This window comes from Petaurus breviceps, unplaced genomic scaffold, assembly GCF_028583685.1.
Source record: "Petaurus breviceps papuanus isolate PSGF00001 unplaced genomic scaffold, PetGlider_PUasm1.0 90895, whole genome shotgun sequence".
In the NCBI taxonomy this organism is placed as follows: Eukaryota; Metazoa; Chordata; class Mammalia; order Diprotodontia; family Petauridae; genus Petaurus; species Petaurus breviceps.
The window spans coordinates 29,354,267-29,375,162 of record NW_027187372.1 but is presented as its reverse complement, the minus strand read 5'-3'; the positions used below and the strand labels follow the sequence as shown (position 1 = coordinate 29,375,162).

The 20,896-nt window shown below is 44.4% G+C and overlaps 1 protein-coding gene across 10 annotated transcripts in view; it reads right to left on the bottom strand.

Annotated features, from left to right (window-relative positions):
• The window catches only part of ATP2B4 (ATPase plasma membrane Ca2+ transporting 4), a 99,840-nt gene that overhangs the window by 37,823 nt on the left and 41,121 nt on the right, over positions 1-20,896 (bottom strand). For 5 of the 10 annotated variants that reach the window (XM_069074624.1, XM_069074623.1, XM_069074618.1 and 2 more), the window contains one exon: positions 4,567-5,100. The exons of 1 other annotated variant lie outside the window; for it this stretch is intronic. In XM_069074624.1, the coding sequence (XP_068930725.1) occupies positions 4,567-4,753 (187 nt within the window). In that variant the 5' untranslated portion in view covers positions 4,754-5,100. Of the gene's footprint in view, positions 1-4,566; positions 5,101-7,752; positions 7,869-20,896 lie in introns of all 10 variants that reach the window. 4 more of the 10 variants (XM_069074625.1, XM_069074620.1, XM_069074621.1 and 1 more) reach the window with 2 other exon arrangements.

Below are 20,896 nucleotides of genomic sequence, written 5' to 3'. Positions count from 1 at the left end.
GGATCTCTGTCTCACTGGATAATAACTCTCACACTGATGTGACGCGCCACGGCTTTACAAAGTAGTTTCCCCACCACTCTATGGGTGTAAGGAACAGAAGTAGAAGCATCCCTAGTTAATGGAGGGAGAAGCAGAGACTCAGTTGTTAGGTGGACTGCCCAGTGTTACATAACTGGTAAGCAGCAGAGCCAGATCTCAAACTCAGGTCTTCTGACTCTGAGTCCAGTATTTTCTCTACTACAGTTTCATTCCCTCAGGGCTGCTAGAGGCAAGCAATGAAGGGGGGAGGGAGTGCTGGGGAACACAGAGAGGAAGATCATCCCACAAATAGTCAACTCCATATAAAATGGAAACATTCTTCTGTCTTCTGAGAGAAACCCCAGTGCTACTGGATAACTCTGTTTATTAAAGGTGCCCCTTCTCCACCATTTCTGGACCAAATCCAGGATTTACCCTAAGGGCCTGGCCCAGCTGTCACTCTGAAAACACCATCCTTAACTCCTACTCCTAAAGAGGCCATAGGAAGTACAGGAATGGCTAAGAACAGATGCAGGAAATTGTGGGGTTGAGGGAGAGGAAAGAAAAGAGGGAGGGCAGAAGACAAGAGAGAGAGAGAGAGGGAACAATAGGCCTGATGTTACATAAGCAAACCACTTCCCACTCTAGGCATCCTGGGCTTGACCACTATTTCTACTCAAAGCAGGGTCAAAATCCAAAAAAGAGGATTGAACTGAAGCCTTGGGATGTTATGGAAAGCCTTTGGACTTGGAAGAATAAGGAAAAGACACCCTTTTTAATCCATCTAGCCCCCTACTTTACTTTTAGTTAAAGTTGGTATGGGAAAAGGAAGGGCAGTCAGAAGGTAAGTCTATGCTTTTCATTCCAAAATTCCATCTTTTACAGGAAGCTTTCTCAACCTCTCTTAATTCCAGTGTCTTCCCACTGCTAATTATTTCTCTTTTATCCTGTATAAAGCTCACTTTGTATCTGTTTGTTTGCTTGCTGTCTCCCCCATTAGATTGGTAGCTCTTTGAGGGCAGGGACTCTCTTTTGGCTTATTTTGTATCCCCAGCACTTAGCCCAATGCCTGCAATATAGTAGGAGCTCAACAAATGTTTACTGACTGAATAAAAAATATAAATGTGTTTGGGGGATTATCTTTGTCACTGTACATGACATAGCGTTGTAGTATGGAACTCTGGCAGCTAGAACCTTGGGATCCTGGGTGTATCTGAGAGTCAGAACTCTTAAGTTGTCCTGGACAAGTTGGTCCCTTCCTTTGTTGGAGCTTCTTTCTCTGTAAAACACAGGCATTGAATTAAGCGATCTCTTAGATCTCCTTCAACTCTGGTGGTTTGTAATTTTTAATTAAAGTTGCTTGGAGTGTTTAATGGTTTTGCCAGGACCCTCCTACAATGGTCATGGATCTGTTATGTCGTACCCTAGAGGAGTTAGAACAATAATTCTCATTAACCCATGATAAGTTTGGCAAGAATAGAGATATAGGGAAAGGTACGAAGAGGCGGCAGGGAGGAATTCCAGATTTTTCAAGATTCCCTGAGATTTATCATATTCCCTAGCCTTATCATACCCTAGGTCCCAAAAAGCAGACTTCAAACATCAGGTAGGCTTCTCTATTGTTATTATTAGTCTGCTATGGCCTCTCAGAGGTGACATCTAAATCATTGGACACCTCAGCTCCATCTTCTGTGAAAGAGACAGGCTCATCTCATTGGGACTTATGGATACTGATGTTCTCAACTTTGTCAGCCCAATAAACCAGCACAACATTGCTTTTTTTTTCTAGTGAGAAGAGGTCCCTGCTGCTTGGCTTCTCTTTGTTTTCTATTTCTACTCCCAACCTCACTAATAAGAGGGCTTAGGGATCTTCTAAAGACACCTTTTTCATGGCGTCTTTCTAATTTGGGCATCAGCTTTTTACTGGAGGATCTGCATTAAAGCTAAATAAAGTGAACTCTTCTGAACCTAGGTAGGCTGAAGACTGGTAGTAAAACATGCCAGAGTTAGCTCTTCTGAGGTTGAAGCTCCATACACCAATGTTCTGTTGCACTGAGGGCACTGCCTGATGGAAATGGTAACTTTCAACAATAAGGGTAAAGCCAAAGTGGAGGAAAATCATCCACAGGCTATAACTTGGTCCTTAACTGTTTAACATCCAACCTCTTCTGACTTTTAGAACAAGAGCTCTTTGGGAATCAGATGACAGGGGAGCTCAGGAGAATCTAGCTGATCTCTTCTCATTCACGTACCTTATGCATCAGTCAAACTGGCTACTCTCTATGTTCCAATTGATCTCTGGGTTGTCTTGCCTCCTGGTTCTTAATGTCTTCCCCAAATCAACTTGAGTAAACCTATTCAACCTTCAAAGGCCAATTCAAACACCATCCACTCTAGAAAGGCTTTTCTACACCCTTAGTTGCAGCTAGGCACTCTGTCCCTCCCCTTTGCCCTCTTCTGGCACTTTGTTTATATCTGAAAAGTAATTTGTGAATTGAAATGTGGACTATTAACACACTGTATTATAATTAATTTGGGGGCATTGATTTTCCCATACTAGACTAAATCCCTTGTGAGCAAGGACCAGACCTGCCATGGTGAAAAGGAAAGAAGCCTGGAATGGAGTCATTTAACCTCTTCATCTGTAAAATGAGGCAGTTAGACCAGATGACCTTTAAGCTTCCTTCCAACCCTAATTCTGTGATCTTTTTATTTCCCCACAGTATGTTATGAAGAATAGGTAGTCAAATATTTGCTGAATGAAATTATCAAGACTCCCAGGTTCTTTTTTTTTTTTGTGATGGAAGTATCTGGTCAAATGGCTCAAAAAATGGCATAGGCAAGACAAAGCACAAACAGAATCCCAAACCTTAGAGAGTTTTGCAGAGTAATCTATCTCCTTGACAAAAGACAGGGGTAGTGTAGCAGCGGGTGAGGAGAAAAAACAGAAGCAAAACTTTGCAGCTTTCAAAACAACACAAGCTAAGAAAAGTAAATGAGTCAGGATGATGATTGGGGAAGGGAAGAAGGAAGGCAGAGATGCCCCAAAGTGCTTCTCTGTGAGACAGTGAGGGAGAGGACAAAGAACAATGTCAAAAGTGAAAATGATTCACAGCCCCACCAGGTCTCTGCTTAATAAGAGAAAAGATTTAAAAAGTAACTGAGCTAACCCAAGTTAAAAGGCACCCTGCCAGGCTCGACATCTTCCAAGTATTCCTTCTAGTCACTCATACGTGCAACAGAAGTATAGGCACGGGGAGTCAGCAAACCCTTTCTTACAGAGAAGAGGATACTTAGGATAGCTTAGTAAGGTAGGCTATAAATGATATGAAAATAACATCTAAGGATAGTAAAAAGTATGTTAACTTTGATTTCTGCCCCTCTAAGGAGGTCTAACTCTGAAGTCACTAACAATGACCTGGGCTCTAAAATTCCTCTTATGGAAGACTCAAAAATGAGAAAGCTTAGGAGGCTCAAGACCCCTGGAGAAGAGAGTAAAGATCTTGGTTCCTCTCCTCTCCCCAACTCCACCACCTTACTCATCCAACTCCACTGTTCCCTGGACATCAGAGAACATCCAATGGGAGAGGTGCATTCCAGGAGGAGCCTCACACTGTCCTCCCTGTCTCAATCCCACAAGACCTATTGTAAGGCAAATGTTTCCTGTTCTCAAGTTTCATTGGGCGTTGAGATAACTTAAGCAAGGATGGACTGAAGTCTATCCTCAGAGAGGTTGGAGAAGAAAAATTCTGATGATGAAGCACAAAACATTGGCATTAAGAAAAAACTTCCCAATGATCAAAGGTGGGAGAGAATGGTCCCAATGCACATTATATGGTAGGCTATTCTCCAATTTAGGAGGTACAACGAATGGGGCACTGGGCCTGGGATCAGGAAGACCTGACTTCACATCTGTCCATAGACACTTCCTAGCTATGTGGCCCTCAGCCAGTCGCTTAACCCTGTTTGCCTCAGTTTCCTCATCTGTAAAATGAGCTGGAGAAGGAAATGGCACACTGCTCCAGTATCTGCCAAGAAAACCCCAAATGGATTCATCAAGAATTAGACACCACTGAAATAACCGAACAATGACAATTTTCCAATTGTCTTTATCCAATAATTTACCTAGAGCTCCTTACTTGTTAACTGTTCTGTGACTCTCCTGGATTCCTCCCCCCGCTGCCCAACCAAGGCTCTAAGCTATTTGTCATGGGGTAATGTTCTTTTGTGACTTGTGGCCAAGTGCACGACAGATGCTGAAAGAGCATCTGTGAATTGATTTGGGGAGGGGGCGCAGAACTAGGGGAGGAGAAGGAATGAGCATTTATTAAGGTCCTACTATGGATCAGGCTCTGTGCTAAGTAAGGTCTTTACAATGATGATCTCATTCAATTTTCACAACAACCCTGTGAGGTAATAACAATAAGAGCTAACATGTAGATAGTGTGTCCCCTGAGCCAGGCACTGTGTGGGGCACATCATGACTGACCCTCAATGCAAGCCGGGGCGGGGCAGTTGGGGAGGCCGAGGCAGAGGGCAGCGCCTCACCTTTCACTGGCGAGGTCTTCAGCTTTTCGCAGAGGCCCATCACACCCCCTAATTTCTCGTTGATGTAGATCACGGCATCCTCAGTGCGCAGCTCCATGAGGTGCCTCAGCTCCAGCAGGGAGCAGCCGAAGTCGTTGGCCATGGTGCCCACCGAGTTGGTGGTGTGGGACTGCTTTCTCTTCCCCATGTTTCTGGAGGACACGTCCCCAGATGGGGAGCAGTGGTGGTGGCAGGTGCAGAACTCAGGCCAGGCTCAGGCCCAGGAGAGCCTGGTCCCCTTCCTGACTTCGAGGGCTGGGGGTGCCCCACAGGGAGAGGGGAGGGGAGCGGGTGCTGCACAGGGGTTGGTGTCCCTAGGCCTGGGGACCCAGCAGAGACTTCCTGGGAGCCAGGTGAAAACAGGATGTATATGTCACCGGGGAGGCATCCTTGGCAACGTCGGAACCTGGCCTGGAATGGAGGGGTGGGAGGTGCAGGTAGGGGAGCAGGTCAAGATGAAGGAGAGGAGGAAGGCTCCCTGAAGACTGGAGGCACCTGGGGAGAGACACAGCAATCAGTGTAGGAGACTTTGGGCAAAACCAGTCCCCACAAGGGGCCTCAATTCCCTCTCACTACATTGTGTCCTAGGGGGGAAAGCACCCATTAAGCCCCTACTGTCTACATGCTAGCCACCTTACCAATATTATCTCATCTGGACCTCACAACAGGTTGATTTCCTCAGTTTTACAATAGAGGAAACCAAGGTACAGAGAGCTTACGTGACTTGCCCAGGGTTCAAGACCAGATTTCAACTCAGGTCTTCCTCACTCCAGGCCCTGGTGGCTCTTAGGGGGCACTTGGGAAAAAGAAAGGTAGTGACCCAGCCCTTCCTCCCTTTCCCACTCTCCCCCAATCACTAATATTCCCTGGTTATCCCAATAGCCCCTTCCTCTGATTTCTAAGAGGTGAGTAAGGGAATAACATGGTGGGAAGTTTCCTCTATGGCTCTCAACATGTAGGCATAGAAGGGCTCAGACAACCCAGCTGGTTCCTACCCTTCTCTGAAAGCAAAAACAAAAAAGGATAAAACAAAAGGAAAAAAACAAAAGTAACTCATATGGCTTTAAACATATTGAAAATGAAAAATCACTACCACCACCAAATTACCTCCCCTAGGACACCATAGCCCTTTTTTTAAAGGCTTGGAATGTTCAGGCTCTGTTGCTCTCCCTGCCTGTTGGGGTGACCTGTGTAATTTTATATGTGACAAACAGAATCCAATCCGGAGATTGAAAGGGTTTAGTAAAAGTCTCCAGGTTCATATCACTCTTTGAATACAAAACTCACTTGTATGCCTTGATTTCCCTTTACCCCCCACAACAGGAATGAGAGAGCCCAAATCCTCAGGGGGCACTAGCATGCCCACCCCCCCTAGTTATGTGATAGCTTTTCAGTCCCCTATAACTTGTTAGGAACTAAGCACAGGGCTCTGGGGCCTAATCACAGCTCTCTCCATTGGGTTGGTGGGTTGAAGTTTCTGGCAGTTAAAGATACTAGGTGGGTTTTTCTTGAGTGGTGATAGAAAAATCGTGAGAAATAGAGATGGTGAGTTTAGAGCTTCAGAGAGGTACTCTGGGGCACTATGGATAAAATGTTTATCAATTTTGATATGAATGTGCAAAGGGCCAAACTAACATCAGCAGGGGTGGGGATGGGTTAGTCTCAACTGCTTTGGAATGAGCACACCCGGGAATTCTCAAGAAGTTAGCTCAATAATTCAATCGTAAGAAACACCACGGTATGTGTAGGGAAAGGGGGCACTGCAAGTCAGGAGACCTAGGCTAGGAACTGCAGCTCTGTCACCTGCTAGCCCATGGCCCCCTAAGGTAAGTAATTTCACCTCTGGGCCACAGTTACTGCTCCGCAGAAGGAGATGAATACATACCTCTCCTACTGTTAAGGTTGCCGTAAAGAAAGTACTTTGTAAGTCTGAGAGGCCTATATGAATGGAAGCTATTATAATAACTGGGAATATTGTTCCTCTCAGAGAGAAGCAAAGTGGTACGTTTCCCAAAACATGCAGGTTAAAAGTTGGCTGTGGGGTGGAAGCCAGATCTCCTCAGCCTCATCCTTGAAGGCAGACAGCTGTATTTTTCTGCTGGAGATGTTGCCACCCATCGGTCACTTAAAGGTGAAGCTGTTTCCATCTGGCAGAAGGGGAGCCCTGCCCCAATTAAGCGATTCCTGCTGATTAGAGTTCAGAGACTGGGGAAGGAAGCCTTGCTTACTCCTTTCTCTAATAAGGAAATTACACCTTCAGGAGAAGAACAAAGAGCCATAGGAACTGGCAGCTAATGGAAATCAAGATGGCAGAATCCTTAATTAGTCTTCCAAGAATCATCGGGGACAAAGAATATTCACCCCCTCTACTGTCAGGCAACCCAGTTCCTGGTCGGGTCCCTAGAAGCAGGCAGGCAACTTCACCTCTCAACAACAGGCACCCTTTGCCTTCTGTCTCCAAATAGTAAGCCTCTTGTGGGAACTCTAACCACACGAGGGTCCTGGAGTTGCAGAGAGTTTTACTTTTTTCCTCTCCTCCTAACCAAGTTGTTTCTTTTCTGGGATCTTCCGTGTCTGTACAAGTGGGATATAAGTAAGAGAGGAGTACAGATATTTCCTTCAGCAAAGATAACAAAGTCACATTTTACAGGGTAGCTTTAGGCTTTCTTTGCCACAATCCTATTGATGTAAATCATGAAAGTATTATCCCCACTTTACAGTTATGGAAACTGAGGCTCTGAGGGATGACCCAAAGTTACAAAGGTAAGTGTCTAATCTAAGATCCGAACCACTCAGATCTAGCTGTTTCTGCTACCCTGTGCTGGCTGTCCTATTAAGGGCTTTTGAACCTAGCAAGATGCTAGGATTATGTTAGCTTCAGATCTTTGATTTTGAAGGATCCTTTAGGGGACCTTGGTTCTTAATAGATTGCTTGGGGGATTGGAATGCCTGAACAGAGACTGAGCCTATGCAGCACACATCCTTTACACAGACTATTGTGAGATGGACTATGCATGAATAGGTTCAATTCAGCTTGTCTTCCAAGGCTGGAGCCATGGGGTTGGGGCAGAAGTAATCAGACTGTCATGCTAGTACCCAAATGAAACTCTTGAACCTTTCAGAGGGGGTATTAATATCAGTGCTTACCCTAGTGGACAGAGGATTGGACTCTGGATTTAGAAGACAAAGTGATTCCAGCTCTGGCTCTGCGGACAGCCATATATATATTATCTTTGGTCCCCAGGTTGCCTTCTCCCAACCTCCTGGGGAAGGGGGAGGATAGAGACGGATGAGCTCTTTAGACGGGCAAAAACCTTTGAGCCCTTGGGAGAAAACTCAGAAGGTGCTAAATTAAAGCAATTTATCTAATACAATGAAAAAGGGAGAAAAGATCATTTCATGCTTAGAGCTGTTAATATCTGTTATCTGGTCCTCATCTGATACATTCTATAGGCCTTACATCTTTCACTGTCTTCCAGCCCAACCCCTGCCTGTCACCCATCCACCCACCCACCCTCACCCAAACCTAAAGGCAGGAAAAATGCCCAATCTCCCTTATATATGATAATCACAAGGGAAATATGACCCAGAAAGAAAAGAAACTGGGTCAGTAAAGGAGAGAAAAATCAGTATAAATTCCAGATCGCATTACTTGAGGTGGTTTTTCCCTCCGCAGTGGGTTCACATTCTAAACATGCTGGGGTTCAGTCCCACTGGCACTAATTCCTTACTCTATCTTCTCTTTTCATGAGGTAAGAGCAGGGATTATATTTCTCCCTTTCTCCAAAACAAAAACAAACATACAAACACTTAAGCATGGAAGCTTCAGTCTACACCTGGGCTTTTTCTTTATTGCATCTACCTTGGAAATTCCTCTGAGGATGCCATCCCCAAGTTTTAATACCTTCTGGGGCACCCAAAAAGGGTTGGGGGGGAGAGGAGAGTGGAATAGAGAAGGAAAAAAGGGTAAGAAAGTTGTGGCCCAGCCTGACCAAGAGACCATGGTAGACTTGCCCCCTGATATTTGGGTACCTAATGGAACCCCAGGCTCAGAAGGATTTGCAGGCCAAGCTTCTTTGTAGCCAGACTGGGCAGCAGGGTGCTGCCACTGTCTCAGCTCACCCAGTGAATGATGGTCTCCGGGTTCTATACAGCTACCTAGCTGGCATGGCCTCTAGCCTAATTAGGCAACTGCCAAAAGAGCAGTCATTTTCAAATGTATGCTGCCCTAGCCTCAGAGGAAGTCCCAAACAAGCATTATTTGCTGGCCCCTGGGGAGTGGGGGAGGAAGATACCATCTCTTACCAGTCAAGGCTGCTGTTAATCATCTACAACCATAGCATTCTGGGAGAAGTACCCCCTTAACATCCATTTCTGCCACCACTCCCATCAGTTTGGAAAATACCTCACCTCTTCCCTTTAAATGATAACATTAAAAAACATTAAACATTTATATTTCTACAAATGCAAAGCATTTTTCACAGCTCTGCTCACATACAACATCCCTGTGAAGAAGGTAAGATACTATGATCGCTACTTTACAGAGAAGATACTAAAGATCTGAGAGATTATGAGACTTTGACTAAAGCTGCCTGCGTCAGGGGCAAAGCTGGCCTCAGAATTCAGGGATCTAGACTTCCCCCTCCCCAGTCTGATGCTCCTCTTCCTGTGCTGGTTTCCTTCCTCAGTCTGACAAAACATCTAGGAAATTCCTAAAAAAAAATGCAGACACCTCCTGGGAATAGGGACCATCCTCTCCCTTTTAGGAAAGATGTTCAATAAATTTTGAGCAAATGAAATTTAAAAACGACAGTAAGCTAGGTGCTATGAGTGAGCACAAAGACAAAATATGAGACAGTACCTGTCCTCAAGGATCTTACAGCCTGCTGTAAGCTATTAAAGCTCTTCTGCTATTGCTGGGCATTAAACGGAAGATCCATCCTTACACACACACACACACACACACACACACACACACTCTTCTGATGACACATCTAAAATTAGAAGGGTCTTCAGAGGCCAGTTAGTGAAAACTTCATTTTACATAGGAAATTGGATGTTTCCCAGGTTAATTGATATGTTCAAGGTCGTTTGGGTTAGTAAGCTCAGAAGGAAGATGAGAACGCAGCTCTTCTCTCCTCTTTGAGGAAACACTGTTTCCTCAAATTTCCAATGTTAGGCCTATTACCTTATGCCAGAAATAAGGGGCAACCAGAGACCACTATGTTTCATAGGGCTTGGAGCTAGACAGGGCCTTAGAGGTCATCTAGTCTACGCTCTCAGTTTGCAGATGAGGAAACTAGAGTCCAGAGCGGGGCAAGTGAGTTGTCCAAGGTCACACAGCTAATAAGTAGAAAAAGGATTTGAACTCTCATCTTAGAATCCTGGCCTGGACTAGCTAAGTTCATTGTTTTAGGGGCTATCACTTTTTTCTTCATGGAAAGGGTTCTCCTAGACTAGGACAAAGATAACCTCTCAGTTTGGTGCACAGGCCTGTTTTCCTCCTTCCCTAGTCCACTAGGAATCAGGAAAAGTTCTCATCTCTTGATGGTATCCCTCTTCTCCCGACCTCGCCACCCCCCATGTACACCCCACTATCCCTACCAGAAGGTTATTGAATGTGGTTAAGATTAGAGGCAGGAATGTGAATGGATGTGGAGAGAGGGAGCAGTAAGGCCCAGGAAGCTAGGGCTCCAGGCTGATGTTGCACTGCAGACAAAGCTGCCTGGAATAATAAACAGCTACATTCCACCTCTGGCCTCCCAGCAGCAGGCACTGGGGGGTTTGGTAGAGGAGAGGCCAGTAGCAACTACAGGCTGCCCTACTCATTGCCCCCTTCATTCAACCTGGAACCTCTTTAGGGAGAAATTGGATATATCCCTGAAAAGCTTCATGCCATCAAGCCATCTGAATGAATCTTGGCATCTCTGCCATGCTGAGCACTAAGAAGGAAGGAAGAAAAGGCAGGAAGGGCAACAAGCCCAAACCAAAGGGATGAAACCTGACATCTGTCTTCTTCAGGACTGTCCTTATCCCACTCCTTTGTCTCATTTGATGTAGTCCTGCCCTCTGTCAGGTGTGACCACTCATGCTAACCCCTAGACACTTTTACCAACTGGTTTGTGCAGGGAGAAGGAAGGGGAGAAAAGAGAAGGCCCTAGAAATTGAGTTCCTAAAGCTTGTTGGGAAGGAAGGCCCTAAGGAAAACTATGTTGTGGAGATCTTAGAAGAAACACATAGTCCCCCAGAGTATTCTAAATGTGGTGGTCACAGCCAAACCTCTCTTTGATCTTTCTGCAGTTCCAGAAAATGTAGCTTCTTTCTACACCAGAAGGCATATGGCCCTCCCTCCACAATCTCTGTAGAATGCCTAGAAGTGATTAGCTTGGATGCTGTAATTTTACTCATTCTCAAATGAGCCACTCATCACTAATCTCAGCCTGGAAGACCCCATGGACACGGAGAAGGTCTCTTTCCCTTGACATTCAACAAGGTAGCTTGGGAAATCACAATTTAGGTCGTCTCCACCATGTTGTATTTCCTAAGTTGTTACTTGGAGAGGTCCCAAAGGTTCATTCTTCTGGACACTCTTACACTTCTAAAAAGAAGACCTTCCTGAGGACAAAAAGCTTATAACCTAGAGGTAGGTATAGCTATCTCAGAGCATCTTGATCCTGTCTCATTACTCCAACCTAAATTGGCACCTTAGCTCTGAAAAGACTATTACTTCTGTTCCTATGCCTGATCTGCTTTGGTATCAGAAGACTAGGGTTCTGCTGCTTTCTACCTGTGTATGACCCCGGGGAGACAATTTCTGTCACTTCATCTCTTGTGTTTATTTTACTATAATTTGTAAAATTTCCCTGAAGGGTAAGATAGGGGAAGAGAAGGGAGGAAGGTAGGGTAGGCTCTTCCTAATCCTAAATCCTATGACTGCTTGTACAAAGCAGTCCATGCCCCTTCTAGGCTACTTTGAAGCCATGGAGGTACGTGGGAAGGTCATGGGATCACTTTGTGGTCAGGTTAACACCACTTAAAAGTAAAAGCTAGAGTTCAGCCATGAAGGGGTTATTAAAATTGACTACAATGGTGGATAACTGGCTCTTCCCAGACTCAGTAGTGATAGTTTTTCCCCCTATTTCTGGAGGATAAATGCCCAAGTCTTAGATGTTCCCTAATCTATGGATCCAATGACCATCTCTACACTGATGATTCTCAAATTTACCATCCAGCCATAACTTCTCTGCTGATCTCCAGTCTCACATCTCCACTTATGTATGGGATATCTCAAAAATGGATGTCCATAGACATCTTACACTATGTCCAAAATTCAACTCAAAAACCTTTCCCCAAAGCCTCCAGTCTTCCTAACTCCCTATTATTATTGAGGGCGCCACCATCCTTCCAGTCACCCAGGCTTGAAACCTAGGTACCATCCTCCACTCCTCACTCCCTCTGACCCCCCATCCAATCTGTTGACAAGGACTGCTGATTTTACCTTCGTAGCATCTCTAGCATGTCTCTTCCTCCTTTCCTCTGACACTACCACCTCCCTAGAGCAAGCCCTAATCACCTCATGGCTGGGCTATTTCATGGCTGGTTTCCCTGCCTCAAATCTTTTCCCCTCTCCAGTCCATTCTCCAATCATCTGTCAAAGTGATTTCAAAGCTGGTGGTGGTCATCCTTCGTTCTCGAAGGGGACCAAAATGACATCACTCTATCAGAGTCAAGTTACAATAGGTCCGACTGTGGCTGATCAGACCAATGTGAGCTTGAAATGTTCTACCACAGATAGGGCACAAATAGTCTGTGTGAACATTTGGAAAGGGTTCTCTAAACTTGCACATCTCATGTTTCTTTTGAACTACTTCAATTCTCTTTGCTCATAGAGTGCAGACTTTTTTTTTTTTGTTTTTTTGGAGGGGGAAAGGCAGGGCAATTGGGGTTAACTGACTTGCCCAAGGTTACACAGCTAGTAAGTGTTAAGGTCTGAGGCTGGTTTTGAGCTCAGGTCCTCCTGACTCCAGGGCCAGTGGTCTATTTGCTATGCCACCTAGCTGCCCTCCCCGCCCCAGTACAGATGTTAAAGTGCAAATCTGACCATGTTATGCCCTTCCCCTCTCTCAATAAACTCCAGTGTCTCTCTATCACCTCCAGAAACAAACATAACATCCTCTATTTGTCATTCAAATCATTTATAACATGTCCCTCCCCCAACCACTAACCTTCCCAGTCTTTTTACTTCTTACAGAACCTCTCCCAGCACCCCTTCCATCTACTTCTCAATCCTGTGAACATCAAGGCCTCCTTGCTGTCCCTCAAACAGGACACTGCTTCTTCTGATACTGTGCATTTCCACCCCAATGACTGGAATGCTGTCTTGTCTCATTTCCTCCCCTTGGATTCTATGGTTTTCTTAAGTCTCAGCTAAGACTCCGTTTTCTATAGGAAGGCTTTCCTAATCCCCCTTAGTTCTAGGGCCTTCCCTCCATTGATTTTTTCCATTTATCCTGTCTGTAGAGAGCTTGTTTGTCCATAGTTGTCTGCACTTTGTCTCCCGGTCTATAGACTGTGAGCTATACTACTGAGAGTAGGGACCATCTTTCTTTGTATCACCAGCATTCACTGCAGTGCCTGGAACATAGCGGTGTTTAATAAACATTTATTGACTTACCGATCCTGCCACAATCCCTGAATGTGTATGCTGGCCCATCACCCCATTCCCCAGATCCTTACACTTGACCCAACTCCTGTTACCAAAGGAACTTTCCTAAGCCATGAACTGGAAGCAGCCAAATCCTCTGATAAGTCTTATTTTCAGAGTCCATCACTTTTCCAGTGTTCTCCACAATTCTCTATCCCATAACAGTTCTTTGAGACCCTCCAGACCAGCAACTTCAACTCAACCTCTGGGAAAGAACAGAATTTCCTTCTACTACCTTTAGTCTCACTATAAAAGGAGGTGGAGGTCAGTTTTCTGGACTGAATTACCTTTTCCCCCAAACATGTTGTAGCCCCTTTGCCTCAGAGGCTGGTTAGACAGTCTCTATTACAAATATTTCTTTTTGAGTGTGGAGATGAGAGGGAAAGACATTTAGGAGTAAAGAAAATAAGTATGACATGACCTATGACTGATGGAGTTATGGTGGCTTTTTGTCATCACTGCTTCCTTCCTAAATGCTTGCCAACCATCTCTTTAATAATCCACTGAAGAATTTTTTTTTCCAGAAATCTAAGTTAAGCTTACTGGCCTGTAGTTTTCCAATTGTGTATTCTTCACTTTTCTGAAACATCTATTCTTTTCCAGTCTTGTGGTCCCTTCTCCTATTTGTCATGATCTTTCAACTATAACTGACAATAGGCTAACAACCACACATGCCAGTCCAATGCTTTCCTATTATAGATGGGGGGAAACTGAGACCTGAGGCTCCAAAAAAGTGATTTTTCCAAAGACCACAGGGAAGTAAGCATCAGGTACAGGATTTCAACTCAAATCCTCTGATGCAATCCATTTTTCTCTTATGTCACACCTCTAGAACTCATCATTCCAGTCTTCCTATTAATACCAAGGTGACCAAAAAGAACATGCTAGAGTATCCCTCCCCCAGAAGTATTGAATATACTTCTCTTCATTTTTTCTTTTCTTCCAGACTATCCCCAGTCTATCCAGTCTACATTCCCTCTAAGATTCTAGGTGTAGCGATCAGGGAGTTGGGGGAGACCTTTCTGGTCCCCTGGGTAAGTTGCAAGGTCAGAGTGGTATTGGCAACCCACCCCCTGCTCCTACCATACATGAAGCCCTGTGTTTCCAACAAGGACAATCCACCTTTCCAGACCTTATACAGGAAACACACAGGGTATAGGCCCCAAACAAAAAATATTAAGTACTCAGTCTCTACGTTTTTATGTTCACATAGAAACTGCCTTTCTTGGGGCCATTGTGGTTCTTCCAGGTTTTGGCTGCAAGGGAACAAAGGGGTTTTTTAGCAGCCAGATTGGTTCCAGTATTAGTTTTAGAAACAAACTTCAGCAGAGGCATGCCATGCTAGGGAAGGAAGGGGTTCACTATTGGAGTCTGAGTCTCCCTGGACTGCTTGAAGTCACAATTGCTACAAGTAGTTCCTGGCCACACGGAAGGATCCAGTAGGATCTACTGCTCTTCAAGAAGTCAAGATCTGTCTTTCTATTGTCTTTTTATCCCCAGCACCTAGCTGGGTACTTGGCACAGAGCAGGCCTTTAATAAAAGTTTGTTGATTTGGTTGATTTAACTGAGTTAGTTTACCCCCGCCACCATGGTGTGGACCTCTCCCTCTTTTAAAGAAATGGGAAGTGACTTGATCTATACAACTCTCCATGGTGAAGGAAACAAAATGGTACCTGTAGGCCAAAAAGTGAGTTGGGTATCTGGAGCAAAGGAGAGCCATTTTGCTAAATAAATCCCTAGCTTTCCCCAACCCCAGACTGTCTTTCCTAGAGATGCCTCACAATATAATGGAAAAAAGGTTGGATTTGGAGTTTAAAAGATCTGTATTCTAATAGAAATTCTTACTATTTGCATGACTTTGGACAAGTCCCACAACCTCTCTGGGGGCACCTCAGCTTCCTGGAAAATGTCAAATGAGTGGGTTGCGATAGTTTCTGAGAGTCCTTCCGGCCCTACATCTATAATCTTATGACTTTCTCCATATTTTTCCTATTCCCAGACCTAGTTCTTGGACATCCTGGGCAAATGGGAGAAAGGCAGGAGGGGCTTCCTAGTCATGTGTTAAGCAGGCTGAGTAAGAACATCTGCTCCTCACGTAATGTCACCCTGAATCTTTTTGTGTATCACTTTTTCCAGTGTTCTTTACAATTCTCCATCCCATAACAGTTCTTTGAGATCTTCCAGACCAGCAGCTTCAGCTCTACCTCTGAGAAAGGGTGGAATTCCCTTCTACTACCTTCAATCTCACTATAAAAGGAGGTAGAGGTCAGCTTTCTGGATTGAATTACCTTTCCCTCCCAACAGAAACCCCTCTCTCCAGGCCTTAAGTAAACAGTCCTAGAAGGACTCAAAACATACCAGCCTGCCACAGAGGCCAAAGTGGAGTCCCAGAAAGTAAACAAAAGCTACTTCATCAGGTTAAGATGCCAGGGCCCTAAGGCCCAGTCAGCAGAAACTATTTCCCCCATCCCTGTTCCCTTTCTCCTCAGGAGACTCCAGAACAGAGACAAGAAAGACACAGACCAGAAACAAAACAAATGAAGAATACTTTTCTGATCACATCTGGCTTCTGAGATGCCACAATTCCTGTTCACATCTGGGGCCCAGGCTCCTTTTTCCTTCCCCCACCCACCAAAAACCCCACCCTTGCTAACGGTCCCAGCAAAAGGGCCGGGCCCACTGTGACTGCAACACCTCCCTGGGAGTAATCCCAGGGGTCTCTGGAAGGGGCCTGGACAGCCAGCACCAGTGTGCTATGGCGGGAGAAGCAGCTGCTGTTTTTCCAGTACGGGTGACAGGCTGTTATAAACACTCTCTTTAGGTTGCTATGGCAAAGAGAGTGTACAGCCTGGCTACGCTGATGCTATTTATGCGCTTGTAACAGCAAAATGGCCTGTTTGTATTATTTTATTTTCAAAGTTTTCCCTTAGCCACTCCCATCCCCTAACAGTTCTTTAAAAAAAAATTCAACCTTCTCAGGGACCAAGAGAATAAGCCAGAGATCAGAAATCATTATTTCAACCAGAGAAGGAAAAGAGCCAGTTATATAGACAAGTCCCATTAAGTCAGAGGTCTGAGATAAGGAACACTTCTCCCTTCACCCATTCACCAAACTCACACAGTTTAATGAACAATCCAAACCCTGCCTTTGTACACTAAGGAGGGAACCAAGTGGTCAGAGATCGCCTCTGCACTAATTCAAATGGCTTTGTCTCCTCTGGCCAAAAGTATCCTTCAAGGTCAGGCAGCAGGCAGCCCCATTCCCCATGCCTTCTTCTCTCCCACCATAGAGAAGGTAAAGATCCCAGAGGTTGCCCAAAGACATGCCAGCCTACCCAATACTTTCTACCCAAGCACAGAGACTAGCTCCTCTTTTGCTGGTAGGATCCTGGGCACCAGCCTGTGGGAAGTGGCATATTCAAACATTTATTAAATGCCTCCTTTTTTTCATGCCAGTGAAGCATCTGTCCTGTCATTTGAGTCAGGGAACTCTGGAGGTGGGAGATGGTCCTATCTCAAAGTGTGAGCTTTGCACTATGCACTGGCAAGCTCAAACCCTGAGGAGGCCATAAGTCAGCAACTTTTTAGAAGCTCTACTGTGTTAAAGAGAGAACTTCTCCTGATGTTCACATTGATAGCTGACCAATCTTAGACCAATTTCTAGTCACTGACTCAAGGAAATAGAGGAAGTAGCTTTCTGTCACCACTTATAAGTAAGAGAGTAGTCATTGGTCCAAATGCCAATTTAAGGAAAGATAGCATGCCATCCTTGTGTGCCATTGGTGGCCAAACCTTGCATCGTCCCCAAGTAAAGCAAAAGAACCCCTCTTCTCCAAACTTCTGAAACCAGCCAGCTAGAGTACTGAAGAGCTTAATACAAGTATTAGGAATGTTATCAACTCAATTTCCTTTAGTCTACCCACATTCTCATTAACAGAATAAAATACCACCCCGCTCCAAACTGATAAGAAAACTGTGACGTGCTGGATGGAGAAGGGCACACAACAGAGGATCTGGCTCCTTTTTCATCTTACCACTAATTATTCCCCCAGATGCCTCTACCAATAAATGGGGTGGATAAGGGCACTCCAGTATTGTTGCCATTGTGGTTGTTCAGTTGTGTCCAACTCTTTGTGACTCCATTTGGAGGTTTTTTTTAGCAGAGATATGAGAGTGATTTGCCATTTCCTTCTCCAGCTCATTTTATGGATGAGGAGACTGAGGCAAATGAAGTTAAGTGACTTACCCAGGGTCACACAGCTAGTGTCTAAGGCCACTTTTGAATTCAGGAAAATGAGTCTTCCTTATTCTAGCCTGGCACTCTATCCATTGAGCCAAAATGGGGTCATGAAGAGTCGGACATGACTGACACTATTGAACAACAACAACACCCACCTAGAGTGCTTTGCAAACCTTAAAATGATCTATAAGTTATTTTGCAGATAAAGTAGCTGAGACTCTGAATGACCAAGAGAGGATGGCAGGATGGCAGAATCAGGATCCAAACCTAGGTCCTCTGACTCTACATTCTACAATGTCTGGGGAAGAAGTCAACAGAGCCTTAATCAACAGTCCAAGTTACTTGATGAAGGTTTGGTGGGACTTATCAGATCTTCAGAAAAAAATCAATCTTGGCAGGACCTTATGGGTCAAAAGAACAGGAAAATTCAAGCTTCCAAGTCTCTGCAACTAACCAGGATGTGGCTCCTTAGGGTAGGGACAGTCACATATACATACATACATACATACATACATATATACATACATACACACATATACATACATATATACACACACATCCCTGGCAAGATAATAGTAGGTCCAAAGGTGTTGAGAGTATTGTGCACTAGTGTAACAGCAAGCACCCCAAGCGGCCTCAGGGTGGCTGCCAATACAGGTTCTTGGACAGAGGAAAGCAACTCAAAATGGGTTAACAAGCTTACTTTAATCAGTCAAATATGTATTGTTTACCTAGTTCAGGGGAAAGAGGTCAGCACCCCGAACTTCAGAATATACAGACAGAATTATCAAGACAGAGAAACAGATCAAGTAGACAGTTTCCAAACTGTCCAACCATTACATCCATACCAAATCAACATCTGGGTTTCAATATCTGGGTTTTTCAAAGCCGAGGGGGGGGGGGGGCTCTCAACAATGGCTTCCCAGAATCTAGATCAAATCACAGAACACTTCTCAAAGTGAGCCCCAAAACAAAGCTACACATCAGGGCTTATATAGCCTTCTCCTGGCTCAGAGGATGTAACAATCTTATTGACTCACTGGCCAATCAAGAAGTATCTACTGAAAAACAAGCCTCCCACCCCAGGCTCCAGGTGCACTTTAGCCTAGGGGCAGGGAAGATCTTTAAATTTACATTCCCATTACAACTAGATACCAGCCATCCACAGTTTCTGTCTCCAGGGTCTAAGGGGTAGCAAAGCAAGGCAGAATAATCTGGACTTCAGAATGGATTGAAAAGAGCAGAAGAAGAACTCATTTATATCTCTAAATCACAGGGCACATTTATGCCTCCCTCCCTTCCCCCTACTCTATGGGTAAGCATCTCTCTGCACCCTGATCCTAAAACCACTGCCAAAAAGAACATCTATTCATGAGAGTTCTGTGGCCTAGTATCTGACACAGTATTCCTTGTTGAGGCAGATAATGGGAAAACACAGAGGTGACTCAGACCTGGGCTAGTCTTGACTGGGTCGAGAGTCCCTTATTACTGCATTATCTTGGAGGTAATAGAGTTGTGGAGTTACAGTATCATGTCATATCTTAGCAATATGCATGAAGATGTACACATCCCTCCCCTACCTAAATGACAACCCCACTGCTATATTCTAGCCTGCTTCCACTGGCCATGGAAGGATAAGGGCTGTTAGACCTAAAAGCCAATACAAGAATCAGTAAAACACTTCCCTTCTCTTAGGAGGGAGGTGAGGCCCTCTGGGTGCAGAAAGTTGCATATGATGCCAAATGCTGTCTCTGTATAGTTTTGCTTCACAGGTTTTCTTTGTGGTAAGCAAAGCTGGTAGTATCTGGCTGTGGTATAAAACACAGAAGTCATTAATAAAAAAAAGAAGAGGAAGAAGAAATAGAAGGCAAGAGTGAATCATGTATGCTTGATTCTGCTGAACTTTTTTATCTTCAAAAAAGGATGGCGCTTAGGATAAGGGAGGGGGAAGAATATATTTGGAAATAAATGTATTGTAAAAACAAAGGATACCAAAAAAAATGCCAAAGGGGGAAAATAATGAAATTTCCAGAGAGAAAAAAAGACCCAAGAGATAATCTAGTTTACCCCTCTTCAGGATACAAGAATCCTTGACAAATGATCGATTCTGTACCTGAATACCTCCATAGACAAATGCTTCCCACCTCTTTGGAGAGTACCTAGTCTTCAGAATTTGCCCCATTTGTCAGTTCCTAAAGATCTCTCTCCCCAAGAATTTTAACCCATTTTCTCTTACTAGGCCCCATGCCCTAAAGTCAGCTGGACAGTTATAGGGTTTTTCTGGTTAGAACAGAAGGAAATAGTCTCAGATTGATGGTCAGAGGAACAACCAAATTTTGCTGGAGCCCACCTGCTCTCAGGGAAGGTGAAGTGACTCACAAGGAAATGAAATTCTATCACCCCTGAGGCTCTAGACTCCCACACACTGATCAGTCACTATAGCACCTCCAAGGGAGAAGGAAATTTGGGGGGAAAGCAGTGAAAAGGGGAGGAGAGCGACAGAAAGGGTTTTGTTTTTAGAAAGAAAAATGCAAATGCTGAGTATCAGAAGTCTTAGGAATAATTCCTGGCATCATCAGACTGGACTTCATGCCTAAGCCTTCCAGCCTTGCCCTTCCAGGCCAGGGTGAATCTGAACCATCCTTTAAAGCCCACTTCAAATGCTACTTGCTATATGAAGGCTCCCCTGATCCACCAGTAATTATCTTCTAACTCAGACCTCATATAACACTACATTCTAAATCTTTAAGTGCTTAGGTATGAAATATTTTGTATTATATTTCTTTTTGTATTTTACTCCCTGCTAAACTAAGCTTGTAGCTAGGTGGCACAGTGCATAGAACACTAGGCTTGGAGTCAGGAAGACTCATCTTCCTGAGTTCAAATCTAGCCTCAGACTCTTATTAGCTGTGTGACCCTGGGCAAGTCACTTAGCCCTATTTGTCTCAGTTTCTTCATCTGTCAAATGAGCTGGAGAAGGAAATGGGAAACCCTTCCAATATCTTTGAAAAAAAAAAAAGGCCCAAATGGGTTTGCGAGAAATGACTGAACAAGAGTAAGCTTGTATCTGTTTGCATGTTGTCTCCCCCATTAGATTGTAAGCTCCTTGCAGGCAGAGACTGTCATTTGCCTCTTTTTCTATCCCCAGCATTTAGCACGGTACCTGGCCCAAAGTAGGCATTTAATGAAAATTTACTGAATTGAAATTCATGAAGGCAAAAGCCCTCTAGTCAGGTCATGATGCTCTGCATACAAGACTCGATTAATAAACATTAAAATGTATTAGTGAAGGGTTAGGCAACATAACATAACATAACATAACATAACATAACATAACATAACATAA